Source organism: Amphibalanus amphitrite, unplaced genomic scaffold (assembly GCF_019059575.1).
Source record: "Amphibalanus amphitrite isolate SeventyFive unplaced genomic scaffold, NRLGWU_Aamphi_draft 001858F_arrow, whole genome shotgun sequence".
Lineage (NCBI taxonomy): Eukaryota > Metazoa > Arthropoda > Thecostraca > Balanomorpha > Balanidae > Amphibalanus > Amphibalanus amphitrite.
This window is the reverse complement of record NW_024883351.1, coordinates 78,171-98,765: the sequence shown is the minus strand read 5'-3', so window position 1 is coordinate 98,765 and position 20,595 is coordinate 78,171. Positions and strand designations below refer to the sequence as shown.

Below are 20,595 nucleotides of genomic sequence, written 5' to 3'. Positions count from 1 at the left end.
CATCCTTTGGAAGCCAACGCATTCCTAATATCTTTTCTTCATGAACGGTTACCATCTTGACACTTGAAGTTGACGCTAGGCTGTCATCACCGGACATGATCCAGTGCTTTATGTTGAAACCACCTTTCTTCAATATGCTTTGCACATTTTCGGCCAAACTAAAAGCATCTTTCTCCTGAGGGACTGACTGAATCAAATCGTCAACATAACTATTTCTTATTATCATATCAGCGGCTCTTTCGTGTGTGTTCCTGTTCAGTTCCGCAATTGTTTTCAATGCTACCATTGATATCGTCCCGCTTGGTCTGTCGCCGAAGGTAACGGCTAATAAAATGTAATGAGACGGCTCTCGACTGCAATCCATATCTCGCCACAAGAAGCGATGCACGTGTTGATCCATTTCAGCTAATCGAATGGAATTGAACATCTTGCTAATGTCCGCTACCAAACCAATGCGCTCTTCCCTGAATCGCAGTAATATGCCAAACAGATTGTTGATAAAATCCGGACCTTTTGCCCAGTAGTCGTTTAAAACGTGGCCCATGAATGATGCCGATGAATTAAAAACAATGCGCAGTGGAGTCGATGAAGAATCTGGTTTGATCACTTCATGATGTTGTAAGTAATGTACGGGACCCGTAAAATTTGCTATCTCTTCATCTGATAATTTTCGAGCTATTCCTCGTGTAATCATATCTTCCATTTGCTTGGCATAATCATTGGCATGTTCTTCTCCCATTTTGCTTAGTCTTCTTTCGGTAGCTTTCAATCTCGCGTATGTAGCTGTGAAATTGTTAGGAAGTTGCATTGGATCTTTTATCCACGGATAGTGAGCAATGAATTTTCTTTGATCTTGATCATATGTCAGGCCTTTCTTGATAAGTAATAGTTCTCTTTCTTCCTGTAAACTGTAATTTCCGTTGCCCGTGGCGCATTTTCCACACTTACATCCGCCACACCTGGGTGTGCAGCATGTCCCGAGATTTTCTACTGTGAAGTACTCATCTAATTTCTTCTTCAAAGTGGTGATTGAGTCAATACGGATATTATTGACATCGCAAAAATTCATGACAGTGTTGGATTCATCATTATTCATGTCAGATGACGTGTTTCCTGCATCAGAGTGGACGCAACCACGTATACAAAACCCAAATTGGTTTCTTAGTAACTGGATATTTTCTATCGTTTTGACAACTTCTGGTAGAAGGACGCAGCAATCCGTCCCAACAAGCATATCAACTTTACCGTGTGGTCTTTGGATGTCATCTGGTCGAATATGAAACATGTTTGCAATATTGGTCATGTCGATTTCCTGTAATTCTGCTGTAATCTCTTCTATTCCATATGCATGGATTTTCCAACATTTTCCGTCTTCGTCATATAGAGGAACGACGTATCGTTTAGTGGTCAATGCCTGAGATTGATTGCCAATTTTCGTGATCGATAATTCAACCTCTATACCATTGAGATTTAATGTAGCTGCAGTTTTCCGATCGATAAGTGACACATTCGCTCCGGAATCCCATAACACCGCAATTTTTCTCTCGTTGCATATGACATGGCTAACTGCAAGTAATGGCTCTTGTGTTTTCCTTCTAGCCATGTGAATCGCATTGTGATTTGTGGAATCATTGGCTGGAGCTCTGTCAAGATGCAGATAGGGATGATGGCGCTTGCCGCATTTTTGTCGCAGATGATTTAGTTTGTCACATTGATTGACAAAAGGACATGCCATGGCTATATGTCCTTGCTTCAAACAATTAAAACACACTCCATTTTGTTTTAGACTGCAAAGTTTCTCTTCATGACTTGATTTTAAAAATGCGTTACACTTATAAATTGGATGTGCGTCTGTCTTGTGTATCCAACAAATCTTGTTGTCGGTACTGGAGAGTTGTTTCTTTTGATTGGGTTCGTTGTTTCGTTTCGTTCGATCGTTAAATAAATGTTCAATGCGTTCGGTCATGTTTTGAACTTGATTACATAGTTGAATCATGTTGTTCTGAGAATCGTTCGTTTTCATTTCGTTTGGTTCCTTGGAATCGTCGTTCGTTTCGCTGTTCCGCTTCGCAGTATCGACTTCAACGTTATGCACTGTTTTGCTAGTGAATTTCGATTTAGAAGCGGTTGGATTTCGTACGTCATTTTCCATATATTCTATTACCCTTTTTTCTTGAAGTAAATATGATAAAAGTTTTAGAAATATCGAACCGCCTGGTGCATCTAAATGTTCTCGCCGGTCCAGTAATGTGACCCATTCCCGTTTCTGCGTCATCGGAAGTAGCCTTTCTATCATCGTTACCATTGTTGTTGTGTCCATCTCATTTCCCATTCCCATTCTGTTCAGCTCCAACCAGTTCTTCTCTACTATATCCACCATGTGAATAAATTTAACGTGGTCTCCTTCAGCGATAGGTCTTAACACTTTAATTTCGTGTATGATTGAATCAACTAATTTTCGTGGCTCCCCGTACTTCGCGTCGAGTCGCCGAAACATTTCGTCAAAATCGTCTTCTACTCCTCTGATCGTCTCCAATGCGTCGTCCGTTAAACATTGTCGTAAGGCATACGCGTCTTTTCCAAACTGTTTTTTCATTAGCCTATCAAAATCTTGCTTGAAACTGGAATATTGCCGGATATTGCCAGAGAACTGCGGCGCATTTAGAGGTTTGACTCTTATTTCTGAAATTTTAGCATGTTCCTTTTGATTTTTAGTTGCAAATTGCATTCTGACTTCATCCATGTTTGCTTCAATATCAGTCATATATTCGTCACTTTCTTCCAATAATTTATCAATCAAATGATGTGGCCCAGTTTCATTAATTGCAGCGTTGACAAAGTCGTTACACTTTTCGAGTTGGCGGTACGAGTCCTTTATGTCTTCAAATTTTTCTTGGATCGCCATTAGTGGACCATCCTTTTCAATCATGTCGCGGAAGCCCAACATTTTCCTAGTAAACTTCCTTTTTGCGTTTCCTCGTTCTTGTTTCGCTTTTCGTATGTCCTTCGTTGTATCCGATGATCGTGGTTCCTCCTCTTCCTTCTTGTTCATTTTTGGTAATTTCAGGTTACTTTACTCAAATTACGCTATTCTTAATCAAGGTTTGTTTAAGTTTCAAAGAAGTCGTTATGACTATGAAGATGAAATGTAATATTCGTGTATAAACTCAATAAAACTGCAATGTGATGTAGAATTTGTATCAACACAAAGTAAGAAACAGAACAAATTTTCTTCGGATCAAAGTTCTTGCTATGTAACAAATTTCATCCTGAAACAAGGCGATACATTGATCAGCACAAATAATGGAAATTAATATAGCCAGAAAATTTAAATGACACATATTCACCAAAATAATCATTACTTCATTGCAGCCAAAATTCAAAATATGTGGACCAAGAAGTCACGACAAATCTTGCGTAAAAATTCAAACATGATATTCTCGTGCGATCCTCTTCATTCGCTTTTCGCTATTGCAGTTCTTGCAATACTGCAATACAGGTTTAGATTCATTTTATTTAAATACATGATCATGAGAATTTACGCTGGTAGCTGACACTTAGTACTTTGCGTTCTTATTACGATTTAACGTCTTGTAACATTAGCTGTCAAGGCATTCTCCTTAGCTTCCGTGGTTGATATTTCCATTCTCTTTCGGTACCCGGTCGAAACGGAAATAAATCCATACCATATTTTTGAATAATGAATCTTTGCTAAGCATGGCATGGCTCTCTTTGAGTCCGCAGTAAGCAGCTTTTTGTTCAGGATCAGCTTCATTATCTAATGTGTCGTTTTATGGCTGGTTTTTAGCATGCCTCAGGTGTCTGATGCCCAACATGCGTTTAATGCCCAGGAGCATTGAGATACACTGAGACCACGCGGCAGAGCTACAGCCGAAGGGCTAACCCTCTGGATTATGTTTGCTAATGTGTTGCCATGGAGCTTATGGTTGCCGTCTTTACGGATGCTCTCGTGGAAGACGTTAATATGTTTGAAAAATTCTTAGAATAAATGATTTCATGGTAATAGTTCATACTGACTTCTGCAACTATGAGAACTTCAAGCCGTAAAGCTATCAGCAAAATTTATTTCTATTCTTCTCGGGCCTAATCTGGCCGCTCTACTCCGAGCTCCGGGCCCGTTCCGGCAGCTCTACTCCAGGGGTGCGTTGCGCCGTTCCCAAACTGTTGGCTTTATCGACTGACTAACGAATAGCACCAACGCGAACCACCGGCGTCAGCTGATCGGCCGTGTGATGACGTCATTGGCCCGCCGGTGACGTCACTAGTCAGCTGATTGGCAGTGGCTGTTTATGTCAACGGTGGCAGGGCTGTTGGCGGACCGATTTAGTTTGGCGACTTTTCAGCGCTACCGTAGGCGGAAATCGGCGAGAGAGAGAGAGAAAGAGAGAGAGAGAGAGAGAGAGAGAGAGAGAGAGAGAGAGAGAGAGAGAGAGAGGAGAGAGGTCTCCAACCACTCCTCTCTCTCTATCTATCTATATATCTATCTATCTATCTATCTATCTATCTATCTATCTATCTATCTATCTATTTATCTATCTCTCCCTCCTTTCCTTCCTTTCATCAGTTGGCCTCTTCCAAGTGTCAGCGGGTTGTTGTCGAACTTGAAACTATAACAGCTGACATTCAACTTCCTTGACTGAGATGCTGGCGTCTCAAAGCATCCTCGTTCAATTATGATGTACAAGATTTGTTGTGGATTTGTGAATTTATATTTTGTATCGGATGTTTTTGGCCGCTATCTGCGTCGTTTGTTTTCTCCGCTGGACAGGTATTGCGTCGCAGTGAGATAGATTCCTTCACTACGTGGAAAATGCCCCAATAAGGAACTTTTAGAGGTACTAGATCAAAGCAGTTGCTTTGCAATGCGCGGAGGAACGTGGGAAGTACTGTTTGCATTGCTGATGAGTTCGTGGAACTGGGGTATAGGCTACGCTCAACAAGCATTGCTTCCCACCTCGACCGAGAATTCTTCATTCTGGAGGCCAGCTAAAAGTAGAGTCGCATGTTATTAGATTTGGGATTCGAGATCGAGCCTTTTCCTGCCGGAATTTGTTTCATCTTATGCAAATACGACATTTCATTTTCTAGGCTCGCGAAATCAAATAATGAAATCTGCTTTATAAATTTCACGAGAATAGCGGAGGCACGTGACGAAACCTGTGGAGCTATCACGAAAGGCCGACGGTGGTGTGTTGGAGCTACATAAACACGGTCCAAATACCAGCCGTGCTGATGGGACTCTCAACTGCCGGGGTCTGCCAGTTGCCAGACGTCCTGTCTAGCTCTGGTGTGGATTTACAGGCGTTAGTCATGCGGTTATCAGAGAGGGGGTGAGGGGGCTTTATTTGCGAAGCTGGGTGGGTTGTGTTCCAGGTTAGAAGGCGGCAGTGTGCGATTTTCTGTAAACTATGTGTTCAATTATTCACCTTGCTCTGACTTGTCGCTTTTTACGGGTTCATGTTGACTGTGTGTTGCGCTAGCAGTCATGTCACGAACTGCTCACTGCTTGGGCATCCGTCCCGATGGTTTTGATGAGGTCAAATATAGAGGGCACCACGGGATGCCTTTTGATACGATATCTATTCCTAGCCTCATATCCTGGTCCAGGTCCGACTCCCGGGCTATTTATAGACCCGTCCTTATATAACGTCTGCGCTGGTCAGTTGCAGCGAGATTGATCCGTGGAGCGAGCATGCTCCAGTGCACTCCTCGCGGCTCCTTAGGCGGCGTGGTGGGGATAATGATGGCTTATTTACGATAATTTTCACCTATGATTAGATGCGAACGCTCCATTTGAGCGTGAACGACCCATATCCACATTCTCACATGTGTGCACTGTGCAGTTCTAAGTTTAGGCGTGCTTTAAATCCGGAACGCTTTTAGGTGGGTTTTTGTTTGTTCTGAAAACAGCGTCACGTTCCTCTTGATTGGTCACATCCCCGCATTTCTTAGTTCAAGACAAATGTCCGCTGCTGACAAGTGGTTGGCTGCCCTCCAGCGCTTCTAAAGCTCAATCTGCCATCAAATGTGGACATGAGAAATATTGACTCGACTCTGATGTTTATGTTAGGGTATCAAGAAGTTCCGCCTGAACTGAGACTGAAATGCATGCTAATCCTGGCTCGTCATTTTAATTCAACTGTGCTATTTTTTGTAGCTGCTTGTGTGAGCAACTGCATTTTTTTCTTAAGACAAAGAATGAAGTTTGAAATGCTTACAAAAGAAAAAATTAAAATAACATCAAGTGATGTAGAGGAACGTAATAGTCCTACTTTATCGCTCACAGGTGCGCATCTTCCCCCAAGATTTCCCCAACCCTTGCCCTTCCATTCCCCAAGGAATAACCGTGTCCGCCCTCGATCGAAGTTCGCCGGGTCGACGCGAAAGGTCACCACCCCCGCCGGCCTACCTGACCCGAAACACCCGCCATCGGACGGAATCTGTAAGAGATGATTGCGAAATTCCGTCCAGGGAAGTCGCGTTGAAGAGATGCTGCTCGGCGGCGGTGGTGTTTGGTAGTGTCGAATGGAATGACCCGGAAATTGGTGCGGGGTTGGCTGTCTCAGGAGAGAGGGAGAGGGTTAAAGGAGAGAGGTGGGAGGTATAAGGCTCTAGTCGTGTGGCGATGGCAGGAGGAAGGTACGGATAAATGAAACATAGGGAGTGTCTGGTATAACCTTCGTTGCTGCCTACTGGTTGTTTTGCTCATGTCCCTCTTTGACCAAACCGCACATTGTAAACAATGTGTGGCTCGTTCTTGCGTCCTCTCTATAGTCTGGCAAACCTAAGAAAGAACGGAGTTAAAGCGTCTGAATCACTTTGCACGTGTTTTGACCACTTGAACTGTATGGTTCGGAAAATGTGTGCGAAAAGTTGTGACAAATTATGCCCTCATGGTATAAATGCACATGTATCAACGGCCGCAGCACTTTAAATCCATTCTTTCTTAGGTTTGCCAGACTATAGTTATGAATTTCACGTTATGTCACAGTTTTCCGTGATACTCTGTCACTCACGTTTCTTTTTTCTGTCTGTTTTCAGGTGTGATCCTGTATATTCTGCTGGTGGGCTACCCGCCTTTCTGGGACGAGGATCAGCACCGGCTTTATGCGCAGATCAAGTCCGGCGCATACGACGTAAGCTGGGGAAATCCCGCGGGAATATGAGTACATTTGTATGAATTTGCTGGAGACTAAAGACTGGGAGGGCTACTGCCTCTGGGAGGCTGGACAGTAGATAAATCCATGGAAAACATTCACAATGATCGGTGGCTAATGGTGATGAATGTTGTTATGAAACTGGAAAAAAAAACTAACGGCAATTTGTATGTGGAGCTCTGGGCGCAAAATGACCTTGTAGTCAGCGCACTTTTAAACTCCTATAAACAAGAAATGTGAAGCTATTGGGCCAATCTCCCTCTCTTTCTTTTCGATTCACTTTCTTGCTATCTATATCGCTCTCCTCCGGCATTTCCCTTCTCTCTGTTCTTCCGCTGCCATCTTCCCTCTGCTCTCTTTCCTCTATCCCCTCCCTCTCGCAGTGTCGGTCAGTCGCAGTTTTAGTCAGTTTCCCAGTTTTCCCGCCGACTTGGTCCAACTAACGAGGCTATTTCTGGCAGAACTAATCGGAGCCCTGAATAAATTTCGTCTCCGATAACGCGGAAGAATCGACGACTTGGTCCGGTGGCTAATGCTGCTCGCTGGAGCCTGATATATTGGACTCGGCCAGAAAATATGGCGACATGGGCTGTCTTTGTGTGGGACTACTTTGGGTGAATGAGGTCCTAAATTTTTGGTTGAACGCTAATGCTAGTCATCGGCAACGGAAAATGATGAAATTCATTCGCTCTTTCACCTGTTGAATTCGGATTGCCTTCGTAGCTTGAGTTGAGTTTTTATGTCGTTTGCTTTCATTTTCTTAAAGCAAACGTCATAAAAAGAGGACCCTTCCACTGTCTATTTTGTTACAAGTTGTGAATAACAGCAAGCTGTCATGATCACCACTCAACAGCGTGTTGAAAAAAAAAACTGTACATAGTGTGCATCAGTTATGCTAATGCCACAGAGTCAGTAGCCGCGTTTGCTTAGGGTTTGTTGCAGGGATGCGGAGCCGGAGCCGGAGTCGGAGCCGGAGCCGCCGGAGCCGGCATATTTTGCCCGGAGCCGGAGCCGGAGCCGGAGCCGTGAAACAATATAGCCCGGAGCCGGAGCCGGAGCCGGAGCCGCCAAAAAAGGGGGCGACTCCGGCTCCTTTTTATTTTTTGAAGAGGAAAAAAAAATAATTGACCTAGTTCGGTTTGACAGTACAAGGCAGTAAAACATATGGTACTTAGGTACGTCATGGGCCATCAAGTGAATGAAAAAATCCGAATATCCCCAGTATCCCACAGTACGCAAACAACTTCCTGTTTGCTCTTCCCCCCCCCCCCCCCCCCCACGTCTACTGCATCCCCAGAACATGAGGACCAGTCATCAGGTGACAGCCATCGTTTTCAAACCAGTGCAGTGGACTGCGACTCCCAGCACCGTCTCATCCCACACACACCCCACCCCTCACCCCCCAATGCAGCCGAGACGAGTGTCAGCTTACGATGGTTCACTGAACTCCGATTCGCGGCGACTGCGTTTCCAATGCCATCGCTTCCTAGCCCTTTGTTCTGCCAGTTCTCCGAGGTGCGTTTGCGCGGGGACGCGGTGAGCCGGTCATGGCAAAGAGTAACGCGTATAACCAATCCAATTTTTCTTCCACCCGTATTTAATTGATTGCGTAGGGGATGTACTGAGTCGGAGCCGGAGCCGCCGGAGCCGGAGCCGCCGGAGCCGGACCATTTTACTCGGAGCCGGAGCCGGAGCCGGAGCCGCCATAACATTTCACCCGGAGCCGGAGCCGGAGCCGGAGCCGATTTTTTTCTCCGGAGCCGGAGCCGGAGCCGGAGCCGTTTGAAATTTCCACGGCTCCGCATCCCTGGTTTGTTGTATCTAGCTTGGATATGCTGCATTTATTTCGATGTTGTGCTATCCCTGGCGTTGAATGAAATCATGTTGTATCTTGCAAAGCGCCGTTGGCATATTTTGCAACATTTCCGGCAGACCAAGGGACACGCACCAAACCCTATGTAAACGCGGCTAGTATCAAATAAATGCATTGCAACTTAAATTGCGTCTGACACCGCAACTGGAGCAATATCGTGCTGTTTTCAAATTGCGAAGTGATGGGCTTCTAAGCAATTCAAAATGAAATTGAATTCTCACGAACATCAGAAGTGTCTGAAATTTGATTTTGCCGTCAGTTGCATGCGTTTCATTCACAAAATTAATGTGTGCTGTTCTTCGTTTAGTCTTGCGCTAGGACGAGAACTTTGAACAAATTTGAACAAGTAAACAGCCTCGTAAAGTGCTTAAATATTCGTTGAATTTACCAACAGGGAGTGATGTTTTTTTTTTCTTTCTCTTTTATCTCATGCTCTTATCCTTACCTTCACATGTAGCAAAAGTGCATAATCAAACAGCTGCAGGCCTGCCGTAACTATTCTTACATCCTCTCAGTGTATGCACTTACCTAACCCAACCTCTGTGTCCTGTGACCTGACTGTGTGTTTCCTAACCGGACAGCTTACTGTACATACGTACCTCGTGATCTCCTGCCAGCATCCTGTTCCTGCTCCTGAACGTGCTGTCTACGGAATATACTGGTCGTGAAACAATAACGGTGAGCAACCGTGCTGCTTATTGCATGTACCTAACAGAAACTACTAGTGTGCTGGTCTTCATTTAAGCTACATCATTGGGTGATCATAGTGTGTGTGTGTTCATTAGACATCGTTTGCGTTGTCTCTCCTCTCCCATCTCCCTTGTGTTTGACACGCGTATCTTACATTTCCTCACGGTGTCTTTTTGCCGCTCTGTTTGTGCGTGTTGATCACGTGTATATCACGATATCTCACATGTATCGCGTGTCTTTTTTCGTTTCTCCAGTACCCAGTCACCCATGTGTGTGCTCATCACACGCATCTTACAGTACCTCACTCACGGTGTCTCTCTTGTTCGTTCCTCCAGTACCCGTCTCCAGAATGGGACACCGTCACACCGGACGCCAAAAACCTCATCAACTCGATGCTGACGGTGAACCCGCAGCGCCGCATCAACGCCACAGAGGCGCTGAAACACCCCTGGATCTGCGTGAGTATCGATTAGTAAGAGAATGGCCCTAGATTATGGTATGTTACGATTACATGTCACTGAATCTGCGTGAGTAATGTTAAAATGGCGCTGGATTGTAGGATGTTGCGATTCGATGTCCCTGGATCTGCTTGAGTTATGCTAAAATGGCGCTAGATTATTGGACGTTGCGGCGTAGTATCATGGATATGCTTGAGTAATGCTAAAATGACGCTAAATTGTAGGACGTTGCGATTATCATGGAATATGCGTAACTAGCGATTTATTATCCCTAAATATCATGGCTAGAGCTGCTCGTATTCCTCCATCGGATTTTGCGCGGTATTTCAAACCCCACTTCAATACCTGTTTCGCTTCGGAAGAGCAGCCAGTCGCCACTGCTTAAATTGTTGTTCCTAGATGGCGCTGACATCAGGCGCCTGAACTCATGCTGCACCGCATAGCACGGAGATAGGCCGGTTGGAATTCGTGCGCCTAGGTGGCGTTAGAAGTCAATGGTTGGAGTCGAGCTTCGGGACAATGAACTGAATCGTCAGGCAGAATCGAAATGAACATAATTGACCGAATAGATTTTGAAGAGGTATGAGGTTTAGATGTAATTGATATTCGACTAGAATGCTTGAGTGTGCTTATTGAGCAATTATTGTTTTTCAGTAGTAACTTGGCTACTTCATAGTATTTCAACATGGCGCGGCATGGCTAATGTTCAAATTCAGTCAAAGCTGCCGCTGTTACGTTGCTTAGGAATCTCTCCCTATCCAACCTACAGAGTTAAAGAGTTCTTAAAATATCATGTTCGGGCATGCTCGAACAGCGACGCGGTCGGTTATCATTTAACGCTATCATCACTACCCCAGCTCGCTCGTCTCGAAAAAAGCATCCCTATAACTCCGCTGGTGTCTTCTCAGCAGCCCGTTTGCGACTAACAAGGGGATGCGTTACGATGGGAACGGCACCCTGGGGATAACTACGCTGTCGTGAAGAGAGACACATGAGTGGGGAGGAGGCGGTGCTAGTGTGGCCTCCCGGGTACAGGGAAGACGCTAATGGTATTGGTCGTCTGCTGTTTGGGCCTTGGAAGGTGGTGGGATGTTTAAGAGTTTTTTTTTTTTAAAATAGTAATTGAACATGTAATTAATCTTGTTTTGGTATAGTGCGTTCCTTGGTTATCCCTCGCGGGCCCGGGGGGGGGGGGCGTTTTTCGCCCCCCCTGGCGAATATTTGCGATAACTCCCGAACGCTTAGGGATAGGAAGGCGAAACTTTCAGTACCTTTTCTCCCATCAATTTGACATCTTCTGTAGTAAAAAATTTGGACCTAGCCCCCTTGATGACGTCACAAGGTCCATTTTTCTAGACCCCTGCACGGCAAACTTCGGCGTCACAGACGCAAACTTCAAATAGCTGCTAAAAATAGAGTTTTAGAGATACAGACAAATTTCGAGCACGGCTGTGTAGCGTTTGACCTAGAGAAAAATAGAAAAATAGTTTTGGTGACCTGAGGTCAGAGGTCAGGTCAACGAACCCGAAATGTGGTTTTAGTTTTTCGCAAATAACTTCGACAAAAATGGTCCTAGAGCTATGACAGTGGTACCATCGCATTCGCCTTGTCAAGCCGCGTCGAATGATATATATTTTATTCGGAAAAGGTCAAGTTTCATGTTGACCTCATGTGACCTCGAATGACCTCTGGTTGACCTTGACACATGAAAGGTCGTTTATGATGGATTTGTACCCGCTGATCATGAATCTGGCATCTATTTTCCTCTAAGCCTTCATTTAGAGCTTCCGGATGGCAAAATTGTCTTATTTATTATTACTAACTTGAATCAGTGAAATACAGGGTGGAAAGTAATTACGCGAACATACTTTTTCGTCTTACAGCAATGGAAAAAGCGGCGGTAACATGAAAATTTCATCTTTTCATATATTCCTATTTATGTGCGATACACTGACAAAGGCGTTCAGGCATAATTGACATCAGCATGTCAAGCACTGTTGGCCAAAGCTTAGTCCACGCCTCCTGGAGCTGTCTGGTGAGGCAATCGATGTTGGTGGCTACTAGCAGTTCTTAGACGCTCTCCTGAAGAGTCGCCTGGATATTTTTGATCAAATTGAGGTCTGGGCTATTCCCAGATTGACCATTATATGCCCAGAAGAAGAACGGGTTCTCAAAGCACCAGTCTTGCGTGTTTTTGGCCGTGAGAGGAAGGACTTTATCAATCATGTAGAAGAGTTTCTTTGCGTCGGGCACAAAAGTGCGCTCAATCATTTTGCCCCTTTTGGTGCATTGATGGATTAGATAAAGGGACTCGTCTGGAAGGATGTTCCACTAGTTGTATACTTTATTTTTGGTGGCCTTGTTGGTCACTACATGCAATTCTGACACCATCCGGGCGCTCATAACACGCTGATGTGTGTTCTTTTGCCGGATGTTTGAAGGTTGGGACGGGCGGGACGTCGGACGCATCAGCAGCCCCCAACGCGTTGTTCTGCAGGTTTGACGGATGAAATAGCTTCGAAGATGTCTCACCCAACCACAAAGCCAGCTGCCTGTCCTCCTCTGTTCAGGTTTGGCGGTCTTTAGAAAACTTAAACTGACAATCCTGCTGTTAATTCATGAATTTTGGCCATCTCGATTGTTTGTACGGCTTGATTTTCGAATTTTCACGGATTTATGTATGAATCGTGATATCTTAGATCGGGTACCCGGCCAAAGTAAACCATTTCGCCTGTTTTCGGGTCGACTGTTGTCGTTTGGTCGCGGAAATGGTGACCACCCATTCGGCGCCTGAATTCGCCGAGGTTTTACTGCCGCCAACGGCTTTGCTTTTTAAGTCCTCTTAAGTTTTATTATGCTTCAACCAAAGGTGTAATTGAGTAATGCTGGTGCCGAGACCGTTCCGAGTCCCTTCCGCACCAATCCAGCCAAAATAATCACAAACGCTTTCCCTGGCAACTTCAAATTGAGCTCTTTGCCCATTTCGGTCTTGAGCAGCGTATGGCGTCAGCACCACTCGAAGCCGAGAGGTGTTGTAGACCTTCCAAGTCATTTTTCAAAGTAAGGTCACTTTTGTTAGATGAGGCGACAACAAACACGACCAGTCATGTTCCATAACAGCCCGCGCTCATACAAAATCTCCACTGACGGGCGAAATTGTAAGAAAATACATGTTCGCGTAATTACTTTCCACCCTGTAGCCTCTAGCAGGGACACTCTTCTGTGACCTTGACCTTTGAGCAGCCTTGTATCGTAAGATGAACCACAAATAGGGAACTGATAAGCCTCAAAACATTTCAAAACATCTTGGAAGTTAGCACGCAAGATGTGCGAAAAAGTGCCAAGTTTGAGGTCAATTTTGAGCGTGACCTTGACCTTGACCTTTGATTTGAAGCACATTTTCAGAATCCTCAGATTCTCTTCTTTCGTTTGACACCCAATTTTGCCAGTTTGATGCAGCTTGCCGTCCTCTAGAAGGCTTACTTTGAGATCACTACACATGTGCCGGTTTTGGCCTTTGACCTTGACCTCTGACCTTGAAAATTGACCTGAGGTCAAAAATTTTAGGTGCATTAGAATCGTCTCGTAAGGACCTTTCGTTTGGTATCGCTTTTGCTTCCGTAGCTCCCTTATTTACGGAGTTAGACAGGGGGGGCGAAAAACGCCCCCCCCCCGGGCTGCGGTGGTTGGGATTACCCCCCGGGCCCGGCCGGGTTATAATAGATTCGGCGCTGTCTTATTTGAAATACTTCGTCTTTGATTGAAATTTTATTGGTTTGTTTGTCCAGTAGTACGGGCTGTGCGCCACCATACCGCCTCTGGGTCACAATATGTCCTCAGTGCGTCATAATTTCTCTTTTGTGCTACATAACTATGCCATCTTTGCACCACAAAATACCGCCTGTGCATCACGATGTGTCTCCTGTGCGACAGAACATAGCGCCTGTGCGTCATAACTATGTCCTATGTGCGTCACAACACGCGTTCTATGCGCCACAAATCCCCCCTTCTAACCCGTGTGCCCTGCCCGTTGTGTTTCACAGCAAAGGGAGCGTGTGGCTTCAGTGGTCCACAGGCAGCAGACGGTCGACTGCCTCAAGAAGTTCAACGCTCGACGCAAGCTCAAGGTCAGTGAGTGTGGCGTAGGGGGGGGGGGGAGGATGTCGCAGGGGGAGGATGTTGTCAGGTTTCGTGTTAATGTGTGTCGGCGCAGCGGTGGCACGGTTTTTTGGGGTGGAGCGAGATGCTGTTGTGAAATTGTCCCTAAACATGGTTTTCAGGTGAAGTGAACTGATTTCAGTAATAAGTCCCTAATACTTTTATTGAGTAATATCTGATGCACTTCCTTGTCCAAATTATGATGCTAATAAGTTATGTCTTTTGATATCGTATTTATTAACACGAACTGCATTTTAATGCTATCACATATTCATATTTTTAATTGGACACTTAAAACTCGCATTGTGAGATGCATTTGCTTGACATGGTTAAAATTCTAGTCGGCATACCTACTAAGCTAAACAATTTGAAAACTGAATCTTTCATGCCCAAAATTATGCCGTCCACTAACCGAGCCGAAACATTGAATTCCACCTCCACGTGTGCGTGAGCTGGTGCCGTTAAATTCCATTCAGCGCTCAATGTGGTCAAATCGAGCGGTCATCGCTACGACCTGCCACTTTACTGACCGGCTTTGGCCGCGAGCTGGCTGTATCGCCAGTGACTCGACCGACCAGCACGCAACGCACCCCGAGGTGTACTTGGAAAATGACGTATCGGAATTGACCGCTCACTCTCTGGGGCTTGGTTTTGTAGTGTTGTTTTGTGTTGGGTACACGGTGGCTTTAAAATAATATTAGGGGTGAGGTAGGGGTGGAAAGGTGCTGTTTGGATTTTTTGTGCTTTGTTGACTCATATGTGGGGAGTGGGTGCGAAAGTGTGTGTTGAGTGCGCGTTCTAAAAAGGTGTTTTCATTTTCAGCATTCGCAATATTTGACAGAATGTGCATACCTTCTATCAATAACCTTTGTTCTTCTAAAGATTATAATAGTGTTTTCGCTTAGTTTACGTATTTGAAGTTCTGAAGGTACTCTCCACGTCATTTGAGCCAATATAAGTGCATCTGTTTCATTTGACCGCAGTCTATATTTTACAGCTGCTCTTCGATTATATTCATTGTCTTCCATGGATCGCTAAATGGCATTGTTATGAATGTTTGACCAACATAAAGTTGTGAACCATTTTCCATCGACTGACGCCGTTTGGTGTCCGCAGGGAGCCATTCTCACTACGATGCTTGCCACTCGGAACTTCTCCAGTGAGTTTCTCATGTTGTTTGTGCGTTGCTTTATAGAGTAGGTATTATCACACATCATTGAGTTGAGATATGTTCTTTGCATTCTACCCGTTCCCTATAAACAATGGAGTGTGTATATTCTTCTTCTGAGTGACGTCCCACTATTCAGCCTAAAGGAAGTTTGGTCCGATCAATGTTTTGCTCGATATGATAACGCTGAAGCTACATGTGTCAGAATTCATTCAGGATAAGATGCTTAGAGTTTGCTGAATATTCTTTCGTTGTGGACATTTTTTACAAGTTCCAAGCTTGCCAACGCACACCTTGTCCATGTAATATATGTTCAGGAAGTTGTCCTTAATTCGTAACTTCGTATTTGAAACATTTCAATTTCTATAGGTACCGCTATTTACGGTCGTTTCGGAAGCATTCCCACATGCATTTTTTAGCACCCGCATCAGACTAGGATCTGGGGATTTTGTGGGCAATGCGACACCGATTCTACTGACGTCTTTAGGCTTTACGACCAAAGTTTGCGCTGGCTTTTATCGTTGTCATGGTAACGCTGGTTTTACCGGCGAATGGCCGCTTAGCAGTTTGAGTCTCTGGTGACGACATGTTGTGGTCGCTATTGATTCTTTGTAAGTCTAGAATTCATCCCTTTGTCGAAAAATGTCGGCTTTAAATCCGATGCTTGACTCTGCTAAGCTTTCAGTACTGCTTGGTGCGACCATCGGTATTTCAGATTGTCGCTGAAAAAAATCAAATGCATTTGGATTTAATAGGAGCTCATTCATTGTGTTTTCATAACCTCAAATTTGACAACTTGGCCTGCCAAGAATGGCAGGACCTCCCATCGCGTTAAAACGATCCGCTAATAACATTCAGATTTCAAAGAACGTCGTTGACAAAGTCTAGGAGCTTCCGGAGATGTTACTAAAATTAGCCAGCTCATAGTTCTTGAAAATTGTCACAAGGAAGACATTTGACTGAAAGGCTCGGCGATAGCGCTAATCTATCAGCTAACCAAACTTACCAGGCCTGAAAAATCCTTTGTCCGAGCAGAGTAATCTGATTTGTCCTGCTGGTTAGTGCTAGGCTAGGCATCCACCATCTATATGTAACCCTTTGGCATGCTTAGTGCTAGGCATCCATGTCAATTACAACACTGGTATTGCTTCTTGCATTCATTGTTCAATGTTCATTGTTCAACCCATTATTTTTCCTAGTTCGTGTAAGTCGGCCGTTGCTCTGACCTTTGACCTTTGGCCCTTGATCTGACCTTTGACCTTTGACCTGTGTCCGCCAGGTCGCAGCATCGTCGCCAAGAAGGGTGACGGTTCTCACGTGAAAGAGAGCACAGAGAGCAACACCACTGTCGAGGATGACGACTGCAAAGGTAGGCCGGGTTCAAATCCCAGCGCAGACAAAACTTTTCCGTAGACGGTGGTGGACTATGCTGGTGGCTGGGCTGTAGATTGCTTGGATGGTGGCTAAGCTAAGCTACGTATGGAAACTCTGTAAAAGTGGACGACAACGGATTTCTTATAGGCATAATTCGTGATAGAACAAGCCAAGAGCTAAATTGTCAGGCTTGACCTACAGGACACAGTTATTTTGATTCGTTTGTTTCAGAATCCCATCCCTAATTAAACAGTTTGTGTAGTATATTTCAATTTGTATACAGCAACACATACTATAGCTGTACTGTACAATAAGCATCTGTCCTTAGCATTTCGCACTAGATATCTCCAAATGTACATTTCCCTCGCATCCCAGCTTAGACACCCGTAATTCCCAAATTCATCCAACCGTAGCGGGTTGGGGCTCTTGTTGCAGCCGTGGTCAGTCGGTCTGCAGTTCACCGACCCCCCGCGGGGCTGGGGGAGCGTCTGTGGCTAAATTTGGCATCAGACCCGCACTGCCTAGCAACAGGGAGCTGGGTGGAGCCGAATCGGGATGGGGGTGTATGGGTGGGGGGGGGGGGGGGAGAGAGATAGGGCCGGCATCACGTCACGGGGCTGGGGAACTCTGCGGTCGATTGTTTTTTTTTTAATTTAGTGGATGGTGGTTGTAGTCTTTAAAGTTTGAAAAATCTAAAAATGCGGTAATTTAGAAATGCAATCCTTTCGGTAAAACATGGACAATTTCTGGCAAAAAATGAATCGTGCTCATGTTAGCCATATCACAGGTATTGTAACCTCATCCTTGGGTGCTCGCTGACGAACTTCTTCCGAACTATATGCCCTTTTCTTACAAAAATTATATCTATCCCACCCCTGAGAAGGGAAGTGACCTATAATTCCTGGGTCTCTTTATGGCGTCAGGCTATTCACGGGGTTCAAAACAAGGGGAGAGGGGACACAGCCGGGCCGGGCCTCACGAATAACTGTGGTAATACTGAGGGTAGTGGTAAGGGGCAACACCATTGGACATTGAATTCAAAATTGATAGGCAAAGTTGGCAAAATTGATTGGCATCAAAATACGCGGCAAGTGAAGCGCTGTCGATGGTCGATCATGTTGATGTAAACACTAGGCGCATATGGAATTGTCGTGCCTTTGTAGATAAATATCGCTGATATTTCTCATTAACAATGAAAAGGATTCGGTTTTCAACAAAACTGCGCTAAATTCTGGTTAGCACTTCCTAAGTGCGACAGGCTTGAATTTAAGACAATAGCCTCCGAAAGGTATATATATGTATACCCTTGGTCGGAATGCTATATAACCTGTATTTGTCTGTATTGCCTGTATTTAGCCCTTTCGTACATAGTCAGTCATTGTAGAAATGCCTTATTAGCTTTCACTCTGTGCTCCTAAGATTGAACGAAGATACCCTAATAGTTGATCCTTCTTTAGTGTGTATTTGTGCGTGCGTGCGTGCGTGTTTGTGTGTGCCCTCATTGTTGTGTGACGTCATATTTGTTTTGTAGTGTCGTGCCTTTAGTGTAGATGTCTATGTAGATTTGGGTAGATGAGTGCCGCATAGACCTTGTGGTGTAGATTGCTGTTAAAGGAAATAGTTCACTTTTTAACATGGGTTTTGAACTGGAATAGCAGTTCCGTAGCTTGGGCTGAGACGAGCATAAATCAGGAGCTTTTACAGCCCAACGATCACCCTAGGCAAAGATATTCTATTTCTCGTCCCGAAAAATGTGTCTTGCGTTGAGGATGTGTGCCTTGCATATATTCGCATCCAGTATGAAACGAGCATAGGTCCCGAAAATTCTTCAGAAACTAGAGAAATTATCTACGAGAACTCTAGAGAAATTCGCTCCAGTGAGGCGCTCCAGTAACAAAAGCACGAGCAGATCGCCCAAATGCCGATGGCCGCGATAATTTCTAGTTTCTGAAGAATTTTCGGGACCCATGCTCTTTTCATACTGGATCGCGTGTGCCTTACAGAAACTGAAAAGTTCTTCCTATATCAAAAATATAGAAAATAATCTTTTGTTGTAAAAAGGTTTTATTTTCTTTGCTGATCATTTTGAACATAAAAAATCACAAATCCATAGCAAAAAAAATAATTTCGTGAAAGTGAACTATTTCCTTTAAATGGCGTCGAATCGGGCTGTTTCCTTCTTTGCCTTTCTTTTTAAATGTTGCGTTCCAACTGCAGTTGGCCTTTCAACTACAGTTTGCAAGTCTTCTCCATAATCGAGAAAAGACGTCTCGTGCATGTGCTTGTAGCAGCACCGCCACTACTGGTGTTTTAACTAGTCCTATAGCGCAGTAAAGTTCGCTGCTGCCTTTCAGCGCCTGCTGTCTGCCTCCTTTTGCGATGTTGCGTGTGTTTGAGCGTCAGGCTATGTCATTGTGTCGTGCTTAGGCTCGTAGCTGGCTGTGACAATTTTCCTTAGGCTGGGCTCTTGGCTAAATCCTGTGCTTGGCTAAGTAGCTGTTTGGCTTCTAATGAGCTGCTTATGATGATCTAAGTGGTATAGTGCAGTGTCTTGGCTTAAAGGTAACTAGGACTTTGTCTTACATGCCCAGATAATGGTTGTTTAGTTAAATTATGCCTTCAGTAAATGACCATTTGACGTTAAAATTTCTACATCCTCAGGTAGGTATTCACCGTCTTATTCCTAATCGTCTTTGATTTACCAAAGAATCCGGCATTGAAATTCATTCATCTCGGACTCTTGAGTAAACACACCCAAGGGTTCTGTCCATAGAGCCTATGTATCCCGATACGCGGAGGCTGGTCTATGCTCTCCCATGCTCGCCGTTTTGTGTGCGCTGTCTGTGGAGCGCTGACGGCAGCTGTGTTTCGCCATGTGGCCACCAGAGGCGCCACCGGCGGTGCCGGCGCGCGCCTCCGCTGCCGCCGCGGCCGGCGGCGGGCTCGTAGGGGCCCTACGTAAGATGGTGGGCGGGCAGCAGGGGGCGGCGGCCGCCCCCGCCCCCGCCCCCGCCCCCGCCGCCGCCGTCCCCGCCCTGGCCGCCCTAGTCAATGGAGCTCGCGGTGAGGACTGCTCGACTGATAGCGCAGCCTGCTTCCTCGAAACGGAGCGCCGCCAGCACGGGGTCTTCCGGGACGGGCCCCGGCAGCGCCGCGCGCCGGGCTGGGCCGGGGTAGCTGCAGGATAGCAGGCGGCCCGCGTGCTACCAGAGAACCGCCCGTAGAGCCGCGGCTTGGAGATTTGGCGGGCAGTTTGCGCGCGACCGCGCTGCGCTCTTTGGCTGGCGTAGAATAGCTGAACAAAGTCGCTCGCAGCGAGGCATGCCGAGGGACTGGGATTAGTGCCTAAACCGGTTTGTATAAAAAGCGTTTAAAATAGTTCACTGATCCAAGCGGACTATGAAATGCCTTGAAACGACTTCTGATTGATGTGAAATTCATTCCAAATTTTGTTGGTTGCATCTGATAAAAAATAGACCTGCAACAATCTGAGGAGCGTTTCGGATTTCTGCTGCACGGTGCTCGAGTAAGAATTTTTCATTTATGTTATGTCTCGATACCGCTTTCGCTTACGCTAGTCGCCATTTTACAGCGCCTGGATTTTGTAGTAGTATCAGTCATGGCACTTTTACACTGTCAACCACTGTTCATTTTGTCAAACATTTGGGTAAAATATACCGGCGATACACTGCATTT

General features: G+C 45.3%; 2 protein-coding genes across 26 annotated transcripts in view; one reads left to right on the top strand and one right to left on the bottom strand.

The window, feature by feature from the left end:
- Positions 1-1,245: 1,245 nt before the first annotated feature.
- Positions 1,246-3,441, bottom strand: LOC122375514 (the record flags this gene model as incomplete). The annotated part of the gene is made up of 2 exons (XM_043354968.1): positions 3,363-3,441; positions 1,246-3,269 (listed from the first exon to the last, which is right to left on the bottom strand). A coding segment is annotated over exon 2 (1,807 nt), but the record flags the coding sequence as incomplete, so codon positions are not given.
- A 3,617-nt stretch (positions 3,442-7,058) lies between these two features.
- Positions 7,059-20,595, top strand: part of LOC122375512 (calcium/calmodulin-dependent protein kinase type II alpha chain-like) — a 50,169-nt gene continuing 36,632 nt past the window's right edge. For all 25 annotated transcript variants that reach the window (XM_043354967.1, XM_043354966.1, XM_043354964.1 and 22 more), the window contains exons 1-5: positions 7,059-7,157; positions 10,077-10,199; positions 14,243-14,326; positions 15,474-15,516; positions 16,805-16,894. In XM_043354967.1, coding sequence (XP_043210902.1) covers positions 10,134-10,199; positions 14,243-14,326; positions 15,474-15,516; positions 16,805-16,894 — 283 coding nt within the window. In that variant the 5' untranslated portion in view covers positions 7,059-7,157; positions 10,077-10,133. The remainder of the gene's footprint in view (positions 7,158-10,076; positions 10,200-14,242; positions 14,327-15,473; positions 15,517-16,804; positions 16,895-20,595) is intronic.